Below are 27,451 nucleotides of genomic sequence, written 5' to 3'. Positions count from 1 at the left end.
GTCCCCCTTTGCTGCAGTAATAGCCTTTAAACTTTTTGAAAGTCTTTGCACTAGATTTTAGAAAATGGATGTGGGGGCATTCTAAATAATCCCATTCCAACAGTTCAACTGAAGGGAACTCTTTAATCTACAGCAGACAAAAGCACATGCTTTCAATTCTCTAGCAGCAGTTTGGGAAAGAATCCTATATGGGTGTGATGATCATGTGTCCACATACTTTTGGTAATTATAATACAGACTAAAGGAATGAATTATTATATGAAATCCCACAGGATAAACCCGTCTTCTAGTAATGTTTCTGAAGCAGCACATCATGTATGCATCCATGTTAAATTTTCCAGAAAGTCACCGGCTGACATTTTGTTTGTGAGCTGTCGTTTTCTCTACTTGCATGGAACATTAATGAGATTGTTTGAGTCTGTTGGTTTTCTGGTGTCTCTGGTGTTTTCTCTGGATATATTAAATTGCAAAGTGTCTTTATGTTTTAAGCCAGAATTATATAATGACTTTGTGCAACACAGAGTAATAAGGAAGTCATTGTTTTTATTTCTCTGGCTGTTGGATAAGAGAGGGAAAAAAATGCCCATGACCTTTATCTGAAGCCCACTGAACCTAATAAAAAAGGTTACTGATTTGCATACTCTTGCAAATCAGTCATGGTGCAGTTTTTCTTATAAACAGTACATCGTAATATACTGTACCTTTAAAGACAAGACATGATGATTCATGCTGTGAAGTAGATTCAAAATCAGTTTTGCCTCCCATCTAAACATGGCTGATGGTTAATTTCAGCCTTAATTGCAACACCATTCCCTCTGTGCTTGCAGACATATTGCTTACTTCATCTCCCCGTCTTTCAAGTGCACTTTTTGACCCCCAGGGCCTTTTTTCATCATGTCCAATTTGCTTGCCCAGGAAAAAGCAACTAATTATGTTTGGGGATTTGACTTCTTTGGATGGAAGGATGAGCCACGAGCTTTGATTAGACTGCTTTATCACCCCTGAACCCCATTACCCTCCTGGCTCTGATGAACCTACTGACTGTAGAACTTCAACCTCTGTAACAGCCAACAATTTCAAAAGTCTTACATATAGGGGGAATTGTTCATGAAACTGTACTAGTACTCTAGAAGAGTGGTATACTTATTCCTAATTTTTCCAACAATAATGGTACCTTGTTACCAGATCAAATCACATAATTAGGATTAAAGGAAATTAAATTGGAGTAGACTTTAAAGTACCTTTGAGCTTGGTCATCTCAGCAGACAAAACTGTTAAACAAGCCCTTAAATTTGACAATTGACAAAGACAATTGTCCAATTTCTTGGATGAATAATTGGTACCAAAACCCAACAAAATAATTTTTTTGTATAGACAATTTTTAAGTAGTTGCTTGGAAAATCTGCTCAAAAGATTAACCCAATTAGACAATTTTATGTCAGGTCAAATACCTCAATGTTGTTTTTTTGAGTTAAATTTAAGTCAAACTGAAGGCAAACTCACCCTAAAGAACTCTTTGGTAGAACCTGAGTCCAATGTTCCATAGGCAATCTCAGTTTGTTTGGCTAGATCTTCTGCACTTTCAATGGGCGAGACCATCCTCTCGACTGTAAGGAAGGCAGCTAGGTTAGCAGTATAGGACGAGATGATGATGAGAGTGAAGAACCACCAGACACCTCCCACTATTCTTCCCGATAAGGACCTGGAAAACAATCACACATATTATAGCATTTAAAACATGACATAATGTAATGGTACAAATAGTACAAAATGAATAATCTATGTCTGATCCCAGATGACACATCTGTCTAGCACCAGTAACTGCTGTTAAAATATTTCTTTAGCAAGATCTAAAATAACAATCTGCATCATTACACAAGGACATTGTGTGGTGTGTAAGGTAAGCCTAAACAGGCAAAACAAATTAAACTGAGAAATGCACCAGAAAGTTAAATGGAATGCTCATGACAAATTATTGTGGGAGAAGACATTTTGGTGTCAGGGTGATGCATGGCTGACAGCAGTGTCAGATCTTCAATTATTCTACTCAACCAGTAATGATAATAGCTGATCACTCACAATCCTCAGAATGCCTGAAATGACCCATGTACGTAATATGGCAATGTTTCTGCATTCCATTTCAACTCATTTGTTATCTGCTGCCATTTTTATGACCACAAGGCTTGATGCATACTAATGGAGGTGGCTGTGTATGTGATATATACTGCAGTACCCTGAGTTTAAATGTTGGAACATGTCAAAGGCATTAAACAGGGTGTATTGAGACACTTCTGATAAACTTGTGACCAGGGCAGGGCAGGAAGGAAGACATTAATAATAACATATGTCAAAAGGTTATCGTGATGTTATGATGCTATAAGCTACTATACATGTTGAGATCCCTATACCTGACAACATAAAGTTCTACAGTCTAGAGCTCATACTAAACAGTTTTAGGTATCAGTTTGTTCAACTGCGTTTGAAACAGCAAGTGTGCTTGCCAGGCTTAAAAAATAAACAATGCAGTACAATACAATCTTGCAATAAACCCCAGAAAAATTCCAGCCAATTGAAAAAAGAAAACTTTTTTCTTTTTTTTTTCAGGCTTTGTGTGGGAGAAAATGTCACAATAGTGCACATGCATTTCAAATATACAGACATTATGCACTACATAATCCCCCTTTCCTCTTCTAATCTTTGCAATATTTTACAATACAAATGCCTCTGTATCTCGTAAACCCACTGTCTGCTCTTACATTTTGCTTCTGTTTGCAAAAATATATTAAATACATTCAATTAAATAAGAATTTAATTTAAATTCTTCACTATAATTCAAGATCTTGAATGCAGGATGTTTTTAATTTGTCCAATTTGGCAACCTTGTCATTAAACATTCTTTCCCCTGTTCCTCCTTCACCGAAAATGTTCATAGAGCGCGCATGAGGCAGTGAGATTCCTGCCCCAATAGGAATTTACTGCTGCTTGTTTCAGTTCTCAGTTTTTTACCACTCTGTGAAATAATATCTCTATGGAGCGAAATGGGGAAGTGAACAAGCTGATTGTGTAACATCTAGAAAGGTGAGAAAAACTTTTGGTTTTTTGGTCACTCAAAAGAGGAAGTGGAATATGGATATATGATTGAGGATTTCTTTTGGCCGCTCCCTGTTCGGGGTCTCTACAGTGGATCAGATGATCCGCATATTAGATTTGGCACAGGTTTTACACCGGATGCCCTTCCTGACACAACCTTCCTATTTTATCTGGGCTTGGACCGGCACTGAGAGTTAACTCTTCAGTGGCTGGGATAGCTCCCTGCCTGGGAATTGAACCGGGGCCACGACAATAAGAGTGCAGGATCCTACCTGCTGGACCACCAGGGGGCCTGAAGATATACATTTGATGAGCTGTGAAATTTTTTATTTTTTTAGAGCTACATAACCATTAATACCAAATTTTATTTACTCACAGCATCGGATTCCTAAAACAAGAGGCAGACCTATTCCAAGGCCAGTGACTGAATTGACTAAAATCTCTATAGCAGTAAAGCTTCAAGATTCCTTCATAATATCACAAACAATTATAGCATCCAGTAACCAGCTAATATCATTATTTCTCTATGATTTCACCAGCTTGCGTAATAAAGTGCTCTATGCACAGAGCTAAAATGGAAATAAGATAAAAAAATCAACAATAATGGCCAAACATCTACAAATTGTAATATATACTTTTTTCCTTTAATGAAAAGCTTTCATTTATCACTGTATTGAAAGGTGCCATGTTTTAATTTGTTTAACACATTTAGCTGATCTGATCTAGCATCTTATAATCATCATTTCATCTCAAACCCAAATATCTTCAGTGCATAGAAAACCCAACAGAACCGGTCTTGATGTTCTGATACTTTTATTGGGAACTATATATATCTTCACACATTTGATACTTTTAATATTGGTATTTCTGTTAGAATTTTATTCATTTGGAATAAATAAGAGGCTTTGCTCAGCTTAGAACATCTAAAATTCAGCATTATACCCAAGGGTCAAAGTCCAGTATTAATCCTGGCTTCTACTCCCTGAGGGGTCCCCAAAGTCATTTATTAAACAGCTCATTATGATTAAGCATTTCCAGTAAGCATAGCAACTAAATCTGCACTTTATTGTCTGTTGTTATAATAATCCCTGCAGCAAAATATATGAGGTGCAATTTGTTTTTTCCCCCTTGCACAGTAGACAAATACAACCAGTTTGTGTTGAAATTTAGATCCACTTGATGGCTGTATGCTTGCCTTGAATGCAGTTTTCTGTCACTCATGTACTCTGAGAAACACATAAATGACACACAGCACTGCAGGATTTCATGGACTGATGCAATGTAATTATTTGGTTTGCGGTGGTATTGACAATAGGGTAGAGAAGAGAATAGTGTTGCTGTGTCATCAGAATAAGCAGATTATCCTGGAGATGTATGAGTCAACTGCAAACAACACCACAGTATTTATCTCCTTCAGACTAGAGGAAATCAAGTGAACTGAGAGGCTGAGCAGAAACATGTTCTTAATACTTCTACTATTTCCTAGGTGATATCCTATCCTATCCTAGGTGATAATGTTTCTTTAATGGAATTATTTCATCTTAATTCTCAATTGGTTCATTGTCGGTGCTGGATTCAATAGTAGTCTGTCTGTTATTAGAAAAGAAACATTAAAATGAAGACACAAGTTAGTGAAAATACAATTGTAATCGCTTTAAACTAAATTAGATTTATACTGACCAGTACATTTCACTCAATATAAACTAAGTTTAATCCATGAAAAATTGTCCATTACAGTCAACTGTTGAATAATGTATTAAATCACCCGGAATAATCCACTTAGCCACAATGAGAAAAGATCTGTCATGAAAAATACAAAGCATCTCCTGACTCGGGCAAAATGACTTGCCAAATAAATAAATAAATAAATAAATAAATAAATAAATAAATAAATAAATAAATAGTTCATTCTAACTATCAAAATCTCCACAATAATGTGTTTTCCTTCTCATTACACAATATTAACTTTGTTTTAATAGGATTAGATTTGTTTTTGCATTTTTATACTAAACCCATTTGTTTGCAATTGCTCAGTTCGGTTATTTGTCTAAAGCTTCGACAAGCTCCACAGGAGAAATATTTGGAGATGTGCAAAATGATCTGTGACAGACTGCAGCATGATGTAGTCCTAATTAATCAGCTTCCTGCTGCTGTATTTAGGAACAGCTTGAACCCATTTCAGGTGCGAGCAAAGAACTAGAGACCAACACAAACATGTAAAAAGGTTAAAGAAGAGAAAACCATAACTGAAACTAAAGCCACTATCAAATCTATCAGGGGTTTCAAAATATTATTATGATGTCTGTGATGTAAAATAGTTCATGCATATGTCTGCATGGTAATATGTCTGCATGGTAATATTCAAATTTAAGGTTAATAAAGGGTAATAAACTATTAAGTAAAAGCATGTATAAATAAATACATTAAATAAACAATTAAACATTAAATAGAAATTAATGTAGTATTACAGCAGTAAGTTAAAAAACTTATTAAGTACTTATTCTGTTGTGTTTAAAATGCATTTTATATCTGTACTTATACAGTGTACTTCATGGATATCATTAGATTATGTTTATATAATTCAGTTATTATAATATTTATTTGTCACATATAGTTATCAGATGAAAACATTTGCCCATATAATAATATTATTTATTATATCCCCAGTACTAGTGCCCCACTGCCTTGCATGATTTCAAGCTACCTCTTTCCCCAAAAGTAGGTGCTAGAGGCAAGAAATATACTTTCAAAGCAATAGAATAGAGTTGGTTATCCAATATTTTGTTTAGAAATTGTTTCATCGTATATTTAGTAATGGTTTTATAAGGACAGAATAAAGCATGATGGGAGGTTTGCTGTTATAGGTCAGTGATTAATGAGTGTAACAGTACGTCTGTATTTATTTATTCATCTTCTATCACAGCAATCTATCAACATTCATTCATTCATTCATTCATTCATTCATTCATTCATTCATTCATTCAGTCATTCATTCATTCATTCATTCATTTTCTACCGCTTATCCGAACTACTTCAGGTCATGGGAAGCCTGTGCCTATCTCAGGCGTCATCGGGCATCAAGGCAGGATACACCCTGGACGGAGTGCCATCCCATCGCAGGGCACACACACAACTCTCATTCACTCACACACTACGGACAATTTTCCAGAGATGCCAATCAACCTACCATGCATGTCTTTGGACCGGGGGAGGAAACCGGAGTACCTGGAGGAAACCCCCGAGGCACGGGGAGAACATGCAAACTCCACACACACAAGGCTGAGGCGGGAATCGAACCCCCAACCCTGGAGGTGTGAAGTAAACGTGCTAACCACTAAGCCACCGTGCCCCCCTCTATCAACATTAATTAAATAAAATAAATTAAATCATAAAAATAACATTATTTGAATGCTAGTCGTCACCTACATTTTAATAGCTATAAACAATCATCTTTAATTATATCACATACTACTGCTTGAGCTCAGAATAATGAATTCAACAAAATAATTAATATAAAAATTCTGATATTTAAATTTAATTATAAAAGTTAATTTAAAATCTGTGTATAAATGATTTTTGATGAAAGATGAAAAACAAATAAGATGAAAAACAAACTGTAAAGTGATATCATTTTTATTTGTTATATTTTACTAATCCAATTTGCACCCATTGCTGTAAAATACAATATTATTTTATAATATAACGGTAGACAGTAAAAGTGAAAAGTAAACACATTTACAGAAATGTTTTCATCTTCTGAGATTACTGCAGTTAGCTTTTGTTAACCCATTGCCCCGTGCACAAGACATTATCATGATAAATTCATGGATCAGTGAAAGTCTGGATTGAGCTCTGACTACAGTCTATGCTTCTGATGAGTTCCTTAGTGTTTAAAAAGAAATTTATATCAGAGTAAAGGTAAATGGAAATTTAATAGGACACAAACAATCTTGTGCTTTCAGTGTATCCTACTGCGCATGGATCTCATTATCACAGACACTGTAATTCATTTAAGAAACCATTGCAAGCCTTCTATAACTGGATTGGAATTACTCAACATTTCCTAACATGTCCTAAACTATCTAAACAGCTGCTACAGAGTGAGAAGGCACAGACCCTTAAATTGAAAGCTCAACCCCACAGTGGGATAAATGATGGCTGTTTTTATGGCTGTATATTTTTGCAAAAAGTATGAGAGTAGAATAGTGATGAGGCCACCAACCTTGGTGAGATATCACAGCCCTGCTGCATGAATGCCCCCAGAGAGAACCACAGGCTGTTAAAAATCCCAAAGTCATTAGGCGGGTCGGGAGGAGTCTGGGGATCTTTGGCTTCATCTGTCTCGTCCAGATGCCATTCGTACGGACTGAAGCGGCTCACGAGGAACAGCACCACACTCACGCCGATGTAGGCGAACACTATGCACATCCAGATCTCATATGCCAGCGGGTCCAGGAACGAGAACACGCCTGGCTTGGACTTCTGAGGTTTCTTGATCATAATAGAAATACCCAAGCTCATGAAGGGCTTAGAAAAATCTATCACTTCTTCTCGAACCAGCGTTATAGTCAGTGGTGCGACAGCTATGTCCGCTCTCTAAAAGAAAAAAAAAAAGGCACGTGTAGCAGCACTTGTTAGTGTAACTTGTTCATGTAAAGTTGACAATAGATTTGCAACCCAAAAGCATTTCCTGTATTTAACAAATGGACTTTTTATACATGCTCTAATCAAATCAGTCAGTGTTTTTAGTATTTGGGGATCTTTGTTCCTTGAAAAGCTCATCACACAAGTGAATGTCATTTTGCATGCATCCTCTTTGAAACGAAATTAAAAAAACAAGCAAGAAAAGGATTCTAAATAAATACTTTGCCTTTGCCCCAGGGTACCATTCCCTACACTGCAGAACTTAAAATAAGGCTCCTGTTAAAAAAAAAGAGGACATCCATTGCCTCAGAGCATCTACAAAAGATATGCAAAGCACAACAGTTTTGACTGCACAGTGCCGAAAAGACAGCTGAGCTTTTACAAGCAATTCAATGGCTTAAGCCTTATGCTGACCTCCACTTCATTCGGCCTAAAGGAGACTGCAAATCTTTTGCCTAACACTTTCTGTCCTCCTCATGTGTCACCAACTGCTGCTCTGGGAACTGTGGGCTTGAGATGTGACAAGCAGAATCTGTAGCAGCTTCAGCTTTGTCTCTCGAGGGCAGTCGAATGTAAGGTCAGCAAGAGATCCCAGATCTCTGATCTTTCCCCCACCATGAAGCTATTAGTTATGCAATAAGGCATGATAAGGTCATGGAAACTTTGCAGGTGACTGGTGGGTATAAAAGCTCCTTGCAAATATTCATTTCCTTTTATCTTGCAGTCAGTAGTGAGTGGAACACTGGCGTACTGTCTCAATAAATCATAGAATAATTTGCATATAAATAGCTAATTAAGTGTCTACCAGAAGTGATTTATCGGTAAGGCAGAAACACACCTCGGATCTCTTCTTCCTGCACTATGGATAAATAATTATACCTGATCATCTTTTCTAAATCCAGGGTGAAATATGTAATAAATATATAATAACTGTGTGTGTTTGGTATGATCGGAGTGTAATTTTCATAAAATTATTATTATTAATAATAATAATAATAATAATAACAACAACAAAATTTTATATAATATAATATATTATAATGTAATAATATTATTATTATTAATCAGTGGTGCATCTGTGTTCATACTATCAAGCCAAATGCTTAATTATGCTAGCTGTACCCGGCAGCTCTGTAAAAGTAGAAATTATCCCGGCGTGTTTAAGTGACTTATGAAAAAGCAGATTCTGGTACAAACTATCGATTTGTGGATGGCTTTGTATTGCGCTTCACAGTTCATAATACGATTGAAGATATAGAAAATACAATCCTGAGCAAATAGAAACAGAAAAAAAGAAACCATCTTCGCAGTCACACATCATTATTCCGTGTAATAACCAATAAACAGATGTGGATCTCAGCATGACAATCAATACTGAGCATCAACAACAACAAAAGCCTGTACAGACCAACATATGAGGGTGACCTTTAAAATGCATGGAGAATAAAATAAATATTCTGGTCAAAAGGTCATGACAGTATTAGCCCTAACTGTCCAGGCTGATATATCACACCAAAGTGTTCTAGACTAAAAGGAAATATTTTTCTTCTTCTCCTCCCAAGAGTGGACTTTCTTACCCTCATTTTGAGTGTAGTTTCAACCCAGAGCACATCAAAAACAGGCAATTTCTTTGGCTGATAGTTAGGAAATTGAACAGATGAGGTAACCCAACTCTCATACATTTTATATACAGCTCATCCGTGTTCAGTGCAGGCCGGAAGAATTGGGAATGATTTCACTGGCTTTGTCTGCATTTACAGCACGGGAGCACATTGACAAATGCAAAAGTGGCTTTCTGATGTAGTGATGCTGAGATGAATCAGTGGGCAGCACGCTGTGAGGCAGTAGACCACAAAACAAATTTTACCCCTGGTATTGAACCGGCTTTAGCCGCTCCTATGTGTGTTAATGGATGCTATTGCTGTGTGTAATGACATCATGCTAACTGACTTTAAAACACAAGCTACTTACACTATGTGAACAAAGACTGTGGACCTGTGGACACCTAGCTATCTCCCCCATATGGGGTTGTTCCCCCAAACTGTGGCCTCAAAATTGGAAGCACAAAGTTGTGTAGAATATCTTGTGCTAATGCTGTAACTGGAACCTAAAGGCCCAAACCTGTTCCATCATGACTTACATTTACATTTACAGCATTTAGCAGATGCCCTTATCCAGAGCGACTTACATTTTATCTCATTTTTTATACAACTGAGCAATTGAGGGTTAAGGGCCTTGCTCAGGGGCCCAGCACTGGCAGCTTGGTGGACGTAGGACTCAAACTCACAACCTTCTGTTTGGTAGTACAACACCTTTACCACTAGGCTTCTACATCCCCCGTGCCTCTGTGCACAAAGTGAGCTCCATGATGAGATGGTTTGACAAGGTGGAGTAAAGAAACTGTGTCCTGTACAGAACCCTGTCCTCAACCACACTGAACACCTTTGGGGTGAACAGGAACACTGACTGCACATCAGACATCCTCACCCTTAATCAGTGCCTGTCCTCATTGATGCTTTTGTGGCTGAATGGACACGAATCTCCACAACCATGCTCCATCATCTAGTAGAAAGCCTTTACAGAGAGTAAACTGTAACTGGAATGGGGATTAGGATGCTCCCCATATGGGTGAAATGGTCCGGTGTCCACAATCGTTTGGCCATATAGTCTTCTGTGCAATGAAGATTTTGGACCTCCACTGAGATGAGGCTGACTCTATGCAAATCCTGAGACATCTAAGATCTACCAGCTCCAGTTGGACTCTATGATACCAAGAGGAGATCTGAACTGCACGTGATCTTTACACCAATTCAACACTTGTTTGACTGTATATTTGTAATCACACCCGCAGTGTCACCCATATGAGGATGGGTTCTCCTTTGAGTCCGGTTCCTCTCAAGGTTTCTTCCTTACCAATTTAAGGGAGTTTTTCCTTGCCACTGCTGCCTGAGCCACCTCAGACTTGCTCATTGGGGATAAATAAATACATACATACATACATACATACATACATACATACATACATACATACATACATACATACATACACACTGTGAACTATATATATCTTAATTTTTTACTATATTAATTCTTTTTTCTCCTTATGTTTAACTTCTGTTCTATGATTATGTTCTGTAAAGCTGCTTTGAGATGAAGCCCATTGTAAAAAGCGCTATACAAATAAACTTGAATTTAATTGAATTGAATATATAGTACATGTGTACAGGACATGTGCAGAGGACATGGTGCATTGTCCTCATTTGTTGTCATAAGTGCGTCCCCAATAAATTGTTCAATCTGGTTTATATATATATATATATATATATATATATATATATATATATATATATATATATATATATATATATATATAATAATAAGTTATTATACAATATATTATATACAATTTATATACAATCCTGTCTGACAAATTTAAGAAGAAGAATGAATTAGTGGAGAGAAATAAGGTGATAAAAATAAACTGGTACTCACCCCATATACTAGTTCACCCACCATCCCGTTCCATGTTTTGGTCTCAGGGTCACGGGCGCCATACTTTCCGTCCATGACTATGGACAGTCTGTACTTAATCCCAACGTGTTTGGCTATCTCAGAAGCTAAATCGACACAGTAGCCTTCATACTTCTCATTGCCTTCCAGATGCATATGGTTTTTCTTGTACATCACATACGGTGCTTCCTGTTAATCAAACACATGCTGGTTTATTGTCATCTGTGCGCGACAGTCACCAGAGCCGAGTGACAGCTGAACAGTTAAAGGCATGCAAAGGTGTGCAGGGTAATCATATACAGACCTGCTCACTCTCCTTATTTCTCTCTTTCACTCCAACATACACACACTTTCATACACTCATTCTCACTTTCTAGATCTCCATACTCTTTCAAGATCACTAGTGCTTTACCTCACACACACACACACACACACACACACACACACACACACACACACACACACACACACACACACACACACACACACACACACAAACACACACCTGTACACAACTTAAACAGCATGACATCAAGAACACGATGGAGAAGACAAAGAGAACAAACATGGAGTCGTGTGATTTTGACGAGACCCCTTTTTCCTAATGCACCCAGCCCCTACTAACAATATGACAGTGAAAATGGATGGAGAACAATGACACAAAACCACACCCTGTTCCACACACTCCCTCGGTGTTGGAGTTTGAAGTTTAGAGTGGGGGCTGAGTTGCATTATCTAACCAAATGTTCACACTAACAAGCAACAAAGCAACAGGTGACAGGTTTGGTTTCTACATACTGTACATGTGTTACAGATAACCATGATTTCATGACCATGTAATAAAAAGTATCATGCTTTTGCATTAATTAGGTAAGACTCATTCAAGCAAAAAAATAAGCTTAAATGAGTTTTTGACCAATCCTGTGCTGTTCTTTCCACATATTTTTCAGTTCAACTTTTATCTATCTGCAGTAATTTCCAATTTACTATTTGAAAATGAAAAAAAAAACAGAGGAACTCTTGTAACTGTGGCTTCATCATATTTGGTCATAAATGACTACTCGATAAATGTGAGACAATACAACAAAAATTAAGCTTGAGTAGCAGTAACAGGGATTGTTTTTGTGCTTCAGATGAGTGTATGTAGCTACTACAGTTAGCTTGCTAATCTGGAAATGAAGCTAGTAAGAAATGTAGCATGGAACATTTCACCTCAGTTAATGCATTATGTACTATGGGTTTAATTAGTTAGCTATTAAGAAGCATTGATGTCTTGGCTGCTATCATTTTACATCAGAAATATACAAACAAAGAAAAACCCACAAATGACAATGGTAGCAGTTCCCAAATAAAGACAAACTATAAGCAATGTGTTGCTTGTTAGCATGAACGTAAGGTAAGTGGTGAGAGATTGGTTTGGTGGTCAGGGTCTAGAGAGGTGATTTCCTTTTCATAAAGTAAATGGCAGTGACTGGAGACAGACAAATCCGCTTCAAGCATGTTGCATCATTGTGTGACTTCATTCCGGGAAAAAACAGTGAACAACACGAGCATACATACTAGCAGATAATAAAAGCATCGTTAGGATTAAAAACTCAAATACCTGGCCACACCAATACTAAAAACTGCACAAGCATGTCTTCTGGTCTCTCTTGTCTCTCCATTAAAGGCACAGCAGTCACTTTTTTTTTTTTAGCACATCATTACCAAACCATAGGGCTTCACACACTGAGAGAGCTTCCCTATTAGAGTCAGAGACAATTTGGTTGCCAGTGGGGTAGCAATGGTTTGTTTGCTTTGTGCTGAATACATCCTTTCACCTCGTCTTTTCCGGGACGCTCCCCATTCCGTGCTTGAATGTATGGATCTAGTGACGAGGAAAACAACTCAAGGCTGTTTATTGTTTTATGCTTAAGTTATTATACACTTTTGTAGATGAGAGACAACACGAATACACAAAAGGTTTTGTTCTAAAATGTTGTTCTGTGCTTGGTTTAAAAATCATCATTCAAGCTGAAATTTTTTAATCAAGGAGTCCTGATGATAGGTGAAAGAAATTATCAGTAGTGGTCAGCATAAAATGATTAAAAAAAGAAACAAAAAAGTCAGCAAACAAAAAGCTAGCCTGACGATTATCCCTGACCTCTATATATATATATATATATATTTTTTATTTCTGTGTCTCAGACAAACCATTGAACCCTTGGAATCATTGCTGTGATTTCGCTGGCTTGTGGATTCTGTGTGTCATGACCATTTACTTGATGAGTGGAGACAGGTCTTACTTACGTATGCACTGTATGTCAAGTTTGATGATGGGAACATAAACAAAATTAAAAAAAATCAAAAAAACATTACCGTTGTACCAAATGCCGTTATTGTGATGTCACTGCTATGACAGGCCACTGGAATATGGAAACTCAAAATGCTTTGTCACCCACACGGATACAGTTGAAACACTCATTGTGTATTTTGCCCATCGACTGTTTCAACGTGTAGTGAGTGGATGGAAAGCAACGCAAAAGAAATATACTTCTAGCCGCCCAGGACAGAATGTATCAATCTGTAAGTCTACACCATGACCCTGAGTGGCAGAATATGTGACACATTTAAAACACTGTGGAACGTGTACCATAATAGTAGTGACCACAATTGTTCGGTTTTCCACTGAGGACGAATCGTTGCTGTATGGCTGATCCATTATATTTACAAAGCGCTCAAACTCGTTCCAGTACCCGATCTGCAAAAGGGAAAACATTTTTGTTATTATCAAAACGACAGCCATTTTAAGCACATTAATGCTTTCCTTTGCCCACGGTTTTTTCCTCCCCCTCCTTTAAAATAATTACTTCATGTACAGGCAAGAAGCTAAAGAGGCTGCCGGAGATCTATAAAGCTATAAAGGCGTTCTCTCATAAGACTATGTTCATTAAAATGGCATTAGGTGCCTGAGCTGCTATCGCCTCCTGTTAAATGGAAGTAGAAGTAGGAGTGTCTGGCAGACAGCTTTTAAATATGGAGAATACTTAACTATACAAGCAACGGGCAGCTCTTGAAATAGCCAGAAATACAGAACAAGGAAATGAGAGGAGTGCATGGCTTAAATGTTATTTGATGGCATGAAGTGTTACTTGTTTATCCTCAGATTAATAGATGAAGTCACTGAAATACAGCATCGATTTGCTTCCATTAATAATCCAGAGTTTTAAGCTTTGCTAAACAAAAGTTTCGAAATGCAGTAGCACAAGACCTAGATGGCCATTAATAGTTTTAACTGCTTAGTAAAGGAGAACTAGCGTTAGCATTGTGTCAGGCTCTAATGAGGACAGAAGGGCCGTTGAAGTGGGAGAAACTGAGCCCTAATATAAACTGCAAGGACAAACATTGTCCCATAAACCACTAGACTGTTCCTACTCTTCAGATGCTCACAGCATGCTCACATTTACACTTCAGCTGCTATGCTAACTGAAGCAAAGCTTTAGTCAGCTTTAGCTATGAGGAATCAGTTCTCACTTTGTGACTGTCGATAGCAAACTGATATTTCATATTTCTAAAGAGATAAAGTAAAAATCTAGATGACACACACGAGAGTTGATACATAAAGTGTAAAGCTCTCTTTTAGAAACATTCATTCTGAGACATTTTCTGTGTCCATATGCTTTTAAATTCTTTCTTAATTCTTTCTTTATTTTTAGATTATAAATACTAATCTTATGATCATTACTTGATCATAAGATCACTATCACACTGTACAAAAATATTTCTTGAGGTAAAATCTTAGTGGCTGGTTTCTGTCACAAACTGGATGATAAAGGTCTGCACGGCATATTATGCATAGAGGAGTCGCTTACGGTAGGCCGTCGATTAAGTAAATTTACTTTGACATCATAAATCAGTGTGATCTGGGCTTGTTCAGAAAATGGGATCATATAAAAAGAAAACATTTAAAGATTTGCTTGAGGTAATAAAAATAGTTATATACTTAACACTTCTTGAAAAAAATAGTTCGGCTTGTAACGTTTAGACAACGTCATTGGCTTTTCTGCTATGTGCTACATCCAACTTTACTTCACTTCTAATCACATAGAGCCATCACTTTATAATAACTTTATAACGTAGCCTTTATAACTGCATTCTATGTGGCATCTTCAATCTTCTTCAAAAAGGACATATTTGAAGGAAACATGTTTGCAAACTCTCTCTCTCTCTTTCTCTCTTTCTGATTTTTTGATATCTAGAAGGATTTCAATTTGTTTGCATACCTTTCTTGGCCCTCCTGCTTTCATCTCATAAACGTCGATAGTGTAGTTTGATCTGCGGCCGAAACTGTCAAACTGGATATTGCCAGTCATCCCATGCACTTGGACCTGTCAAGGAAAAGTAAGGATGAAACCTGACAAAATAATGGGCAGCATTCCAAGCCTTTAAGGCCAAATGGAAGGTGGCAGTGCATTGCAATTGAGTCATTTACGGCAGCACACTGAGCATGCATGCTTGAACAGTTCATTTTGAGGAACAGGAATAGGGGAGTACAAGAAAGTCAGAGCTGAGCTGATACAGAGTGAATTTTCCTACCATTTTGAGAGCCCTCTCAATGTCGATGCCTTGACTCCAGGGGACAGCTGGGTTGGCCAAGCAATCTCCAGCACTGCCCCGCCTTGAGACATCCACACGCTGCCGCCGCAGGTACCGGAAGGCCTCCGCTATCACTAGGATGGCATCGTATGACAATGCGGAGGTGTACTGCACAGAGAGACCATTAGATGGTTATTGCACTACCTTCCTCAGTGACCACTAGTCTGCATTCTGAGTCTTTGGGACAACCAGGACTACATCCTCCCTTTTGTCTTGTTCAGAGGGAACTAGTGCACTGCTCCAATTAATGCTTTCTTTTTTCTTAAGCACCTGGTGCAACTCAAGAACTCATTATCAAGCCCTTTGTGAGTTAAATCAGGTGGATTCATTTAGCCATATTAGCACTGTGTGCAGAAAACTACATAGCTGTTCAATGAAGCCCGAGGGCTGGAGCTGAGTTCAGTTAACACTTCCATAAACGTTCCATATTAAGCAAGAACAACAATATGTCCTTCCATTAAGCCAGCAGCTCATCCTATGTATGTACATGTGTCTCGCTTACAATGTTCTATACAGGATAATTGCAACGCGTCACCACATATAATCATAACTTGGTCTGACATTAAACAGAAAGAAGATTCATGTCATGCTGTTCTATTCATATTTACAAAAGTGCATTGTTTCTGCTTGTGGAAACGGCTCTAAATTGGGTTCTAATTACAGTGAAGTGTAAAATGTTTAGCATTGTGTGGAACAGTATTTCAGTCCTATTGTTGTTGTGAGGTGACACCTGTAATTACGCTGCATCTCACCGAACAAGCCTGGAACGCACTGACATCCACTAATTTGCAGTGAGCAATAGTTTTTGTTTTCTATTTCACCCAGAAATCTTAAGGAAGTATCAATGTGAGTTGCATTGTAGAATGAAGACCCAAAGATCAGGTCCACTTTTATTTACTGCTACTTCGAGCTATTATACATAAATACTAGATTATTACTTTTATGCATTTCATGCAAAATCCTCCTCTAGAACTTTCTCTGACCTGTTTGGTTATTTGATGTCAGCCCACATCTGCATGACTCACTGAAGAACCACTTTAAATCCATCTCTTTTGCTGATTTTTGTTTAATTAGATGTAAATTGAAGCGCCGGTTCTAACCCAGCTTTGTACTGGACATCAATAAATTGACTGCTGTGAGGGGGTGGAAAAGCAGATGAGGAAAAGGATACAAGAAAGAGGCAAGAGGCAAGAGGAAAGAATAAGCAGTAGCAATGGCTACTGAAGTAGAGGGAAGCGAAAGGAAGAAGGGAACAGAGACAGAAATAAGAAAACAGAAGGCTGTTCGATAAGGCATAATGGTGCTGTTTCTAGTGTACAACATGAAAGGCTTACCTTCAGAGGTGTGTTCCTTGCCTCTGGGAATTCTCTTTCATCTAACCGGTCCCAGCGCTGGAGGAACTGCTGCACGACAGCGTTCTCAGGATTGATTATTTGAAAGCCACTTATGTTTGCGCCGCCGACATATACCTTGTCCAGGCTCACATTGGAGAAGCCCTGAAAAGAAAAATAAAGTAATAAAGAATAAGACAACCTGAGAGTCAACTGTTGGATAAATTGATCGCATGCATTAGAACAGATTTGCTGTTAGTGTTTTTTAGATGTAGATGCATGCTTTACCATGCATCTTCATGCAAATGTCACTAAACTTCACGTAAAAAAATTCAGAACGCAAATACAGAGTATGACATGAAATGTTTTATTGAGTATACAAGAATGAAAAACAATAAAATAACAAATAAATACAGATCTGCAGATATATACGACTGTAGTACAAAAAGACAGGATGTATATTTATAGATGAGATTTTATATGTACCATACAGTAAAACTAAGCAATTAAGTAAAATAACTACTATTCTAAAAATGCAATATATAAACAACAAATATTCTATTTAACAAATATATATATCTAACATTTAAGCCTCTATCTATCTATCTATCTATCTATCTATCTATCTATCTATCTATCTATCTATCTATCTATCTATCTATCTATCTATCCATCCATCCATCCATCCATCCATCCATCCATCCATCCATCCTTCCTTCCTTCCTCCCTCCCATCCATCCATCCATCCATCCTTCCATCCAGCCATCCATCCATCCTTCCATCCTTCCATCCATCCATCCATCCTCAACAGCCCAGAGCTAAAATTCTGTGCTGCTTCTTATGTCATCAAACATCACGGTATTGACAGCTGCTTAATCACACAGGGATTCTTGTCATGGAAACCAGCTCTCTGTTCAGTAGAACAGTGAATCCCTGGCACAAGACATGTCTTTATCCATAAGAAAAGAGCTACAACAGTACTACACTGAGGGGTAGATACAGTACAGTGTGCACATAAATCCATGTGCATGCTATAGTCATAAATTTATGTAACTTACACGTACCCAGAGCAGGCCATGTTACTGATCTTCCTACATATCTCTGCTTGACTGATATCTATTCTTTCCCATGGGGGAAAAAGCTTGTGGGTGAGACTCACCAGATTGGCCAAGATGTAATGGTAGCCTCGGCTGTTCTTGCCCAGGGTCACAACCTGAGGGAGGAGAATCAATAATGGTTAGCCATCCATGTAAGAGCCATCAGGCAGATACAAGGAGCTGTGTTAAGCTTTCTCAGAGCGGCTTGCATAGCAGACCGTCTTAAATACAGTGGCGGCCTCCTGCGAGGTGACAAAGGAGCTAAATGCTGATGGATGTCTCTTCTCTCTAGGAGGGCTGCCTGAGGTGTTGTCATGCTGTGAATAAAAAGACTAGTTTTATCTTCAGTATGCGCTTTTCTATGTAGCCAGGAATGGTTATGTCCTACATTTAGGTGTAACTTTCAACTTCACTGAAACATCACTGAAACCTAATGTCTATCTATTGTAGCAGTAGAGCATGTGCAATTACCACAGACAACAATTTCAAACAAATTCTCTTTAGGGAATTGAAGGGAAAAGAACATACAACTCATTTACTCAAAACTTGCCATATAATGCCGATTTAAAATTGCTGCCATTTTACTGTAACAGCTTGTTGGTGAATAGATAAAAGAATGTCTTATGAAAGCTTTGTAGTTTTAATGCTTTGCTACAGTTAATGAAATATTAGACACATTACCAATATTTTATTTAAGAGTCTGCAGTATTCAGACAAATAGTCTATGTTTACACATCTCCTTTCCTTGTAATAACCACGGGTATTTTCTAAAAGGTTGCCCCATTTCTATAAGAATACATATATGCAGATTTATATTATATGATGAAAGGGCAGAATTTTCAGAATGTGTTGATTAATTTTAATTTTCTATCGCACACTAAGAGAAGTTGGTTGCAAATTGTTGTAGTATAAGAGGAATAAAACAAATCAGGTCATGCTGTAATTCACTGCATACAATATTTACAATCTAGCTTTCAGATTTCATGAATGTATTTTACAGAAGTATTTCACAGTATTTTACAGAGTGTTTATTAACAGCATTCATTAAACGGTGAAAATGAACCTGCCATTAACCTTCCGTTATGAGTTTCAGATAATTAATTACTACTATTATTTGTTGAACCCTGTTGAATATGAATGAAAAACTGGGTGAAATGCTAAATACTTGCTCATTACATTCTATGATTTTGCTAGAAAATGTCAAGCAATTCAAATCAACACATTCGCCTGGCTCCTTTGCTGATGCACTGGACTGTTCACCGCCTGAAGGGAATGGCACATGAGATAGCAGAGCTTTGCTTCCACTAATCTGATCTTATCTGGTTGCTCAAGTAGGTCAGTCCATTCTGACTGTGACAGCAAGTTCAAGTCATGCCAGGGGAGAGAAAGAGAGGCACAGAAAGTCTGCGGGGGAAATAGTCCAGAGAGTGAAGAAATAAGAAGCGGGTGAGACAAGAGATAGAAGACGGCATGTTGAATAAAGGCGTCATTGATAATGGCATATTGCAGAAAAAGTGGGACTTTGTGATCATAAATGAATCGTAACAAGCTCAGAAGGCATTACAGATATCTAACAAACATTCCTTACAGTAACATATGCCAAGTGTTCTGTAAGATCAAAATTAAACGAGATGAGTGGTTTCTATTCCGTACCTTTGTGTTACACATGATGCATAAGCTCATAAAATAATTATGGAATGCTTCATTAGTTGTATCAGGGCTGTCAGAGGAAAAGTGTGCTAAAAAGCGCAATGAATCCAATTATATATCTCTCTGATAAGTGATCCTTTTGCTGCTATAATCATAGATGACTAACTCTACAATCAGCAGTATCAGAGATGAAGATCTCAAGTCTCTGTGCCTCCGAACGAGAGTGATAAACATTGTTCAACATGATGGCCTTGACTTTTGGCTCTGGTAAAGGTGGCTGGAACCAGTGACTGTATCAGTCCTCTCCCACACACAGATCATGCTGTGGGTCCTCATGCACCTGAGCAGGAGCTGGCTGCAGAACACTGCCTCACAACCTGCAAACCAGCAGGAAGACTCTACAACTTTAGTTCAGGCACAGCAAGGGCTTAATGACATTGTTCCTTCCAGAGGACCGATCCTGGCCTCACCTCTTGTAGATTGCAGCCCTGAAAAAAAAAAGCTCAACAAAAAAAGCTCAACAACAACAAAAAAAAAAACAGTGCACACACAAGCTAATTAATTTGCCTTTCCAAATACAAGGCTGGAAGCCAAGTCAAGCTGAGTTGTAGCCTCTGCATTCCAATCTGTGCTTTAGTCTATGGACTAACCTTGAGAGGTCTTTTGTCTTTCTGTACTGCTCCTGTACTGCAGGTGTCTTCAGAATCTCAAAGAGCTTAGAGGCACAAGCCTGTGTAATATTTCATAACCACTGCATAGGACTCCTTAAATCCTGCTAATAAATAAGAATGATGGTTGAGGTGGGATTATTCCTGTTGGAGCAGACTTGAGAGGCATTTAGGAGACTGGATTAGAGGAGTGGTTACAGTTAAAGTGTAGTAAATGCCACTTTCACTGTGACTGTAATCTCCTTTTTCACTGCCTCCGTGCCACACATTGATCCCACCTCCGGCTCCATCTCTCTTTTGTTCCCCTGAGGCAGGAAATGTTTTTTTTTTCTTGTCCTTGAAAGGAGTTTCACTACCTTGTGATTGGCAAAGATGGTCTTGTATGACCTTGTGCTCACCCAAAGCTCTAGTCTACTCTCAAGGCCCAAAAAAGAGAGAATAATTCAAGGGGTTGTGGAATAAAAGGCAGCGCAATACATTTGCTCTGGACATTCAATAAATAGTCTAGGCTCAGAACTGCTTGGTCATGTCAGCTTGTGCCTGACCTTTAACTAAAATGCTGCTCAGCACAAATGCTAGACCTGCATTAGATATTTGAGGTTGTCTGCAAAGGCCATAGATTGGATGAGACAAAATTAGACTCAAAATTAGGCAAGGATGAATGATAATCAGTATGCATGACCAGACTTCTTTGGCTTATGTGATTGCCCTTTTATACTGAGAGACTGGATCTTTGCAGTTTAAGATAGAAAATCAACCTCTCAGTGTCAGAGAAAATCCAGAACCCAAATAGGCATCCTTTTACACTCTTTAAAGTGTATTGCTGGGCTTATGGTGTTTCTGCATGAAACAACCTTTACATCTGATGAGGGCACTCAGAATCTTACATGCGTGATATTATGTTAATGATAGTAATAATATTTCATTACGAATTTACATGAGAAAATTTTATAATCGTCCAGGCCGCATTTTCTGCTCCATCTGATGTATTCTTTTGTCATACCAATTAGAAAAAAATGGGTTCATACCTGATATAAAAAAGATATTTTGGAACACATCAGGCACACCCTAAACCCCAAGATGAGAAAACCCCAAATGGTCTACTCCCACCTTTATTATACAAATCTCTGGATAAAATAACAAACCATTTTCAATCTGAACACACATGTCCAACATCTGATGCATCATCGTTTTTTTCCGGATATAACAGTCGTTGTGAGGCATAACTAATCAAAATGGCTCTGATTAACTCTAGAACTCTGCTAGAAGTCTCATTTATTTTCTCCACAATAAAGCATGCTTTTATGCCAAGAAACAAATAGGATGAGTGTGGGAATGCTTTCTAATTAACATAGAAGAGCTGTGGTTATCCTATATTGTTCTGGAAAAACAAAGAGGAATGTGAGTAAGCATTTATGGTGATGAGAGAGGACCAAGGAGAATGGCCAGACTGGATCATCAGATCATCAGATAGCACAACATGTCAAACCATAAGGTAGATGGACTACAACAGCAGAAGACCATGTCAGCTTCCAATTCCGTCAACCAAGAACGGCTGCAGTGAGCACAGACTCACTGAAACTGTACAGTTAAAAACTGGAAAAAACGTAGCCTGGTGTGATGAATCTTGATTTCTGTTGAAGCAACATGAATCCATGGACCCAACCTGCCTTGCTGTATGTCACAATTCCAGGTTCATGGAGGTCGTACAGTATGATAATATTGGGGAATGTTTCTTTGTACATATTTGGCTTATTACTACCAATCATAATTTGAAAGCCATTGCCTATTTGATTATTGTTGCTGAACATATCAGACTGGTTTCATGAACATGACAATGTCACTAGATTTCAATACAGTTAAACAGATTGAAGATAAGATTCACAGCAAAAGTGCAACTGAGAAATCCAAGATTTGTGTAATATAATCTCAAAGTAATATTTACAACATCTTATAGAATCTATGCCAAGAACAATAGAATGTGCCTAATATAGTGTTCGTTTACTAAACGTTTGGTGAACATTTCAATGAATCTCATCACTGATTGTAGTTTGAATTTCTTCTAGGGTAAAAGTAGACGATTTAGAAAAAGCAGTGGCATAGGCAGGGATTTATTTCAGGGGGTGAAGATAATAAATAAAATCACGGTGTGATCTGTAGAGTTAAATGAAATACTGATAATAGACCCAGGGATGGCAATTTTGTTATATGTTGCCATAAAATACCTTGAAAGGTGCAATGAAAATGATTGAAATGAAATGATAATAATACGAGGAAAATATACCCTTGTTTTTCTCCTCCTGCAGTAAAATGTCCAGTTCTGTACAAGCTGTCACCTCAATGTCCCTATGCTCAGAGTACGACTGAATAAAAAATACGATTAAATATAGCATAATCCTCCTCTGTATGTTCACACAACTACAGCTGCACAAAAAAAGGAAGGACATTAGGACATTCGAAGTATCACCCCTCCGACATTAAAGCATTTGATTCATTCTCACTTGTGATGACTGTTTCAAACCTTTATGGTTCGTCAGCCGTTGATTTAATTCAAGATCCAGTGCTAAAATGCTAAGCAGATTACATATAACACTTACTCTTTGAAACTGAATGGAAGCAGTGGGAGTGTTTTGGATGTCCATAGCTTAACCCTTTCCTACTACTAAGTTCGTTGAGCTGAGGTATTAAATATTCCCTTGAGCTACAAACTGTAGAGAAGCTTTTAAAACCTCATCCTTTTTGGGCTTGCTTCAAATCAAAGGAAACCAGCACACTGCTATTCCTGGCCTCTCTGGGTTGGCCCAGTTTTGCATGCTAGTGTCAATGTGCTGAGGTGGGATCACTTGCTCCTTTGATTTCACTGGCAAGAAAAGGCTTTGCTGTCTTTGCAAACACAAAAAGTAGCAGGGGAAGACAGCAATCAATTAATGTTAATGTTAGAAGTTAAATCAAAGTAGTATGGAGCTTAGGATGTTCAACCCATTCCTTCGTGCATGGATTTTTATTAACATTTCTTTTTTCAGGAGTTACATTGATTGAGATTTGGCTGAATATAATGATTTTGAATGAATCTTGACAGACAACGTTAAACACAATGGAAAAAGTATGAGCTTTGATTTTATGATAATTTAGAAATGTTTCTGAAGTGGGGGTCTGGTGAAGGTTTTTTTTTTTAACTGCCATTGAAAACCAAGAAGGTATGAGTTCAGAAAACCTTCCCTCAAATCTAATCAGTGTTTCTGCGTCATTCACTAATGCATTTTGAAGTGCTGCAATAATCCTGAAACCAATATAAAAATGAAATGAATGCAAAATCATTTAGGAAAAAATGCCATAGCAGTCAGTTTATTGACTTAATTAAAATGAATTTCAGGTGGCATTTAAATGACAAACAACAACAAAAAACAACAAATCAAACAAACAGCCAACCAAACAAACAAACACCACTGGATAATAAGCAGCAAAAAAGACCTTCTTTACATTATGGACTTAGTAGTCATTGTTCTTTTTCCCCCAATTATAATTTTAAGACACAATTTCAGTCTACTAAAGGTTTCATGGTTTAATCTTGTTTTGCTGCACCAACTACCCAGTAGGGAGAAATGGCTCAATGCAGCCATGTTAGCTGTTACTTTAAGAAACCACAGCATTAACAGAAATGACTAGAGACCAACTAAACACAGCATACGTTTTAGGAGAGATTCACACATAAAGGAGAGAATGTGTACCTGGATATGCCATTTTAGACTATAGACCAGGATTTGATCCTTTCTTAATGTTTATTGGATGGATAATCGATATTTATTATAATGTAAAGGATTTAAATTTTCCTTTGAGATACTATTGACAATAACACTCAGGAATCAACCTACAATACCCTTAATCCTTAATTTATATCCTTAAACCCTTAATTTACCCTCTGACCCTTAATCACTACCTTCGAATGAAATTCCAGAGGGACCTCAGAATCGGATCAGAAACACTCAGGTTTCTAAGCAGGATCCGTTTGACAGTCCCTTATCTGCTCTTCCTCTCTCAGTCCTTGTGCATACGACAAATGACAAGCAGCTGTAAGTGTGGAAACGAGGGCCCTCTCATCCACAACTGAGTACGCACATCATGAATTTCATGAATTCCGACGTTGTGGCAGCAGAAATCCAAGAGTATCCATCTTCCCTATCTAGATCTTCTTTTTCTTCTTGGAGAAACAAAGCTTAAATGACCCTTTCCACTGCGTGTGGCAAGTGTTTTCCTGAGTAGGTTTCAGTGCTGTTTTCTAGCTTTGGTCTAATGTCTGGTGTACTCCATCTATCTGTCTGACACTACAAACTCCATTGCAGACTTTGAACAGCTTGCAAGCCTTGGGCCTGACCCAGATGCCATTTATTCACTGGGATTCATTTTTCAGAGAGGAGCTGAGCAGACTGCTGCCTGTAAGCGAACTTCTGCATCAAAAAGTGATGAGGGTTCACCATCCCAGCCCAGGCAAGTGAAAGAGTCGAGTCACATGCACCCTAAGGATACTGTGGGTGACACTTAATCATGCCAGTGTAATTACTCAAAATGTGCGGAACAAATAAGTATAATTTCACTAATACAGTTAACAGTTAACCAAGATTCTATGAGAATGTGAATAAGAACCTATAGAGCCACTAGAGGTTCTTAAGGTAGGTGCCTGTAAATCATAGCCATGACCCTAGGAGTGATGACTGTAAAAATGTATGTACACTAATAGGAATACAGCAGTTGACAGCCAAAAAAGTGTGTAGGCATTTAAATAATATGACTTTTGGTGTTAAAGGGGCTTTCTTCTGTAATCACAGAAAACTTACCGATCACGGGCATCTCTGAGCTCATGTATGTGGAAGGGCTAGATAGCACTTTCCTCTGAGTGTGCTAGGCTGCTCTGTGACACAACATGAACAGGAGTTTAAAAAGATGCCGTTGTCTGACTTGTCTTGAAAAAAAAAGGTGTTAGCCCTCATCTTCCCCAGTTGTTAGCTGTTGTTTGATAGGTGAGAGCTGGCTTGTGGGTGTGAAGTAGCAGGTGACCAAATTGGGCAGAAAATAGAGAAAAAGATGTCCCTGAATGTAACAAGTTTGAGAAACCCTGTTCTAGAGTGTACAGAACATCTGTAATATGTGTTACCTTTTTTTAGGGAATTTGGAGTAGCACATCAATTCAGCAAGCGGGTATTTTTCCAGATTGAGGTCTCAGGGATTTTCAATTTTACATGCTGGGGCAATATCAAAAAGCGATTGTTGTTTCTGCAGACAACATAATATAGCCTACTTCATATCACAACATGCCACACCATCTAAATAGAACAGAATACAAGCAGCCATATCATCCTCACATTGGCTGTGCTTTCCCACACAACCTGATTGAGACAGATATGCCCTGGACCTAGCGGTCCTCTTGAGCAAACATGAGCCTCTGGAGACCCCAGGCACCTCCACTTCAGTAGCTTTGCTTAAAAACCATAAAGGAGAGCAGGCATACTTCACTGGCTGGCAATAAAAAGTGAATCTCCTCCTTTCACCGTGGCTTATCTCTATTCTTGCTCACAGCAGCAGGGCGTCATATGCTGATGGAGCCCGTGGCTGCCCATTTCTGATCCTGACTCTGCAGTTCCATCCTACTGTCATTCACTGAACCAAGGTCCGGAAGCTTCTCTGAGCCTCTGCAGTGTGAGGAGATTAGTCCTATTACATTCAATTTAGTCAAAGTATGCTGAAGTGGGTGGAAAAAAAGAATACTGTCTGCCCTGGAGGCCAATAACTGGTACTTCCTCCTCTAATTTCCCCTAATTCTTCTCTCCTTCCTCCAATCTATCTCTTGACTTAATCTGCTGAAATATTTAGCACAAATGCAGTTTAGGAAAAAGCTGGTGTAAAACTGACTTTCATTTATAGCCATGGAAAAACTTTGATTGGAATTTAAGGCAGAGAGGTTGAATATATTAATACTGAATGATATCACATCTACAGTTAAACCCAATTAAAAAAAAAAACAAGATAGCAGCTACGGTTACAAATGAAGCATTGCATGTTTTCCTTACTTTAAGATCATGAGATCGTTATTTCTTGTAAAGCTAAGAAATAAGCCATTTTTAAAAAAAAAAAATTCTGCTTCTATTTTGGTTTACAGAGATTTACAAAACAATCATTACACACAATTGTATAAGGCAATGCCAATGTCTGTGTCTGTATCGATTTCTGTTTAGTGCTCCAATTATCCGTATGCATACTGTATCTGTACCTGGTATTAAACCCAAAGTGGGGTGGCATAAAAAATACAAAGCTTATCATTCTCTGCACCCAAAAGTAATAAAAAAAAGGAAAATATTACAAATGCTAGCAGCTTTATCTTTGGTCCCCCCCCCAATCAAAACAAACTAGCATCCCAATTTAAACCACTGATACCCCGACTAGCCTTGGCTGTTGTAAATATTCATGGTCTTTGCTAGTCCTACCCACTGACCACTTGCTCAATTTGACAATCTAAATACTTGCTTAGGATTCTGCTACTGATGCACACCTTTAGTGCCAAGCAGATACCATGTGAAGCTTTAATTAAAGTATTACAAACACTAAATCCCCCATATAGCGCCTACGTTTCTGTTCATTCAGCATAATGTATACATATTTGGTTACATCATTTGGTTATTTAATAATCTAAGAAGCTAATAGATAAAGATCAGTGATCTCACATATACTGTAGAAAGAAATTTTAAATTCAGAGTTGATTGCTTACTACAAGCAGATATGGTATGGATCTTCACATCTGCACATCCCCCAAATCTACTCATCTTTATTTATCTAT

At 38.0% G+C, this 27,451-nt stretch overlaps 1 protein-coding gene across 5 annotated transcripts in view; it reads right to left on the bottom strand.

Annotated features, from left to right (window-relative positions):
• Window positions 1-27,451, bottom strand: part of gria3b (glutamate receptor, ionotropic, AMPA 3b) — a 122,477-nt gene that overhangs the window by 20,478 nt on the left and 74,548 nt on the right. For all 5 annotated transcript variants that reach the window (XR_007138234.1, XM_047802042.1, XM_047802043.1 and 2 more), the window contains exons 5-12: window positions 18,370-18,423; window positions 17,214-17,375; window positions 15,820-15,987; window positions 15,507-15,611; window positions 13,877-13,984; window positions 11,227-11,433; window positions 7,313-7,686; window positions 1,504-1,702 (exon numbers count right to left, since the gene is read on the bottom strand). Coding sequence is in view for 4 of the 5 variants with exons in the window: in XM_047802042.1 (XP_047657998.1) it covers window positions 1,504-1,702; window positions 7,313-7,686; window positions 11,227-11,433; window positions 13,877-13,984; window positions 15,507-15,611; window positions 15,820-15,987; window positions 17,214-17,375; window positions 18,370-18,423 (1,377 nt within the window). In the remaining variant the exon portion in view is untranslated. The remainder of the gene's footprint in view (window positions 1-1,503; window positions 1,703-7,312; window positions 7,687-11,226; window positions 11,434-13,876; window positions 13,985-15,506; window positions 15,612-15,819; window positions 15,988-17,213; window positions 17,376-18,369; window positions 18,424-27,451) is intronic.

This window comes from Tachysurus fulvidraco, chromosome 17 (assembly GCF_022655615.1).
Source record: "Tachysurus fulvidraco isolate hzauxx_2018 chromosome 17, HZAU_PFXX_2.0, whole genome shotgun sequence".
NCBI classification, from domain to species: Eukaryota; Metazoa; Chordata; class Actinopteri; order Siluriformes; family Bagridae; genus Tachysurus; species Tachysurus fulvidraco.
This window is presented reverse-complemented; position numbering and strand designations above follow the sequence as displayed.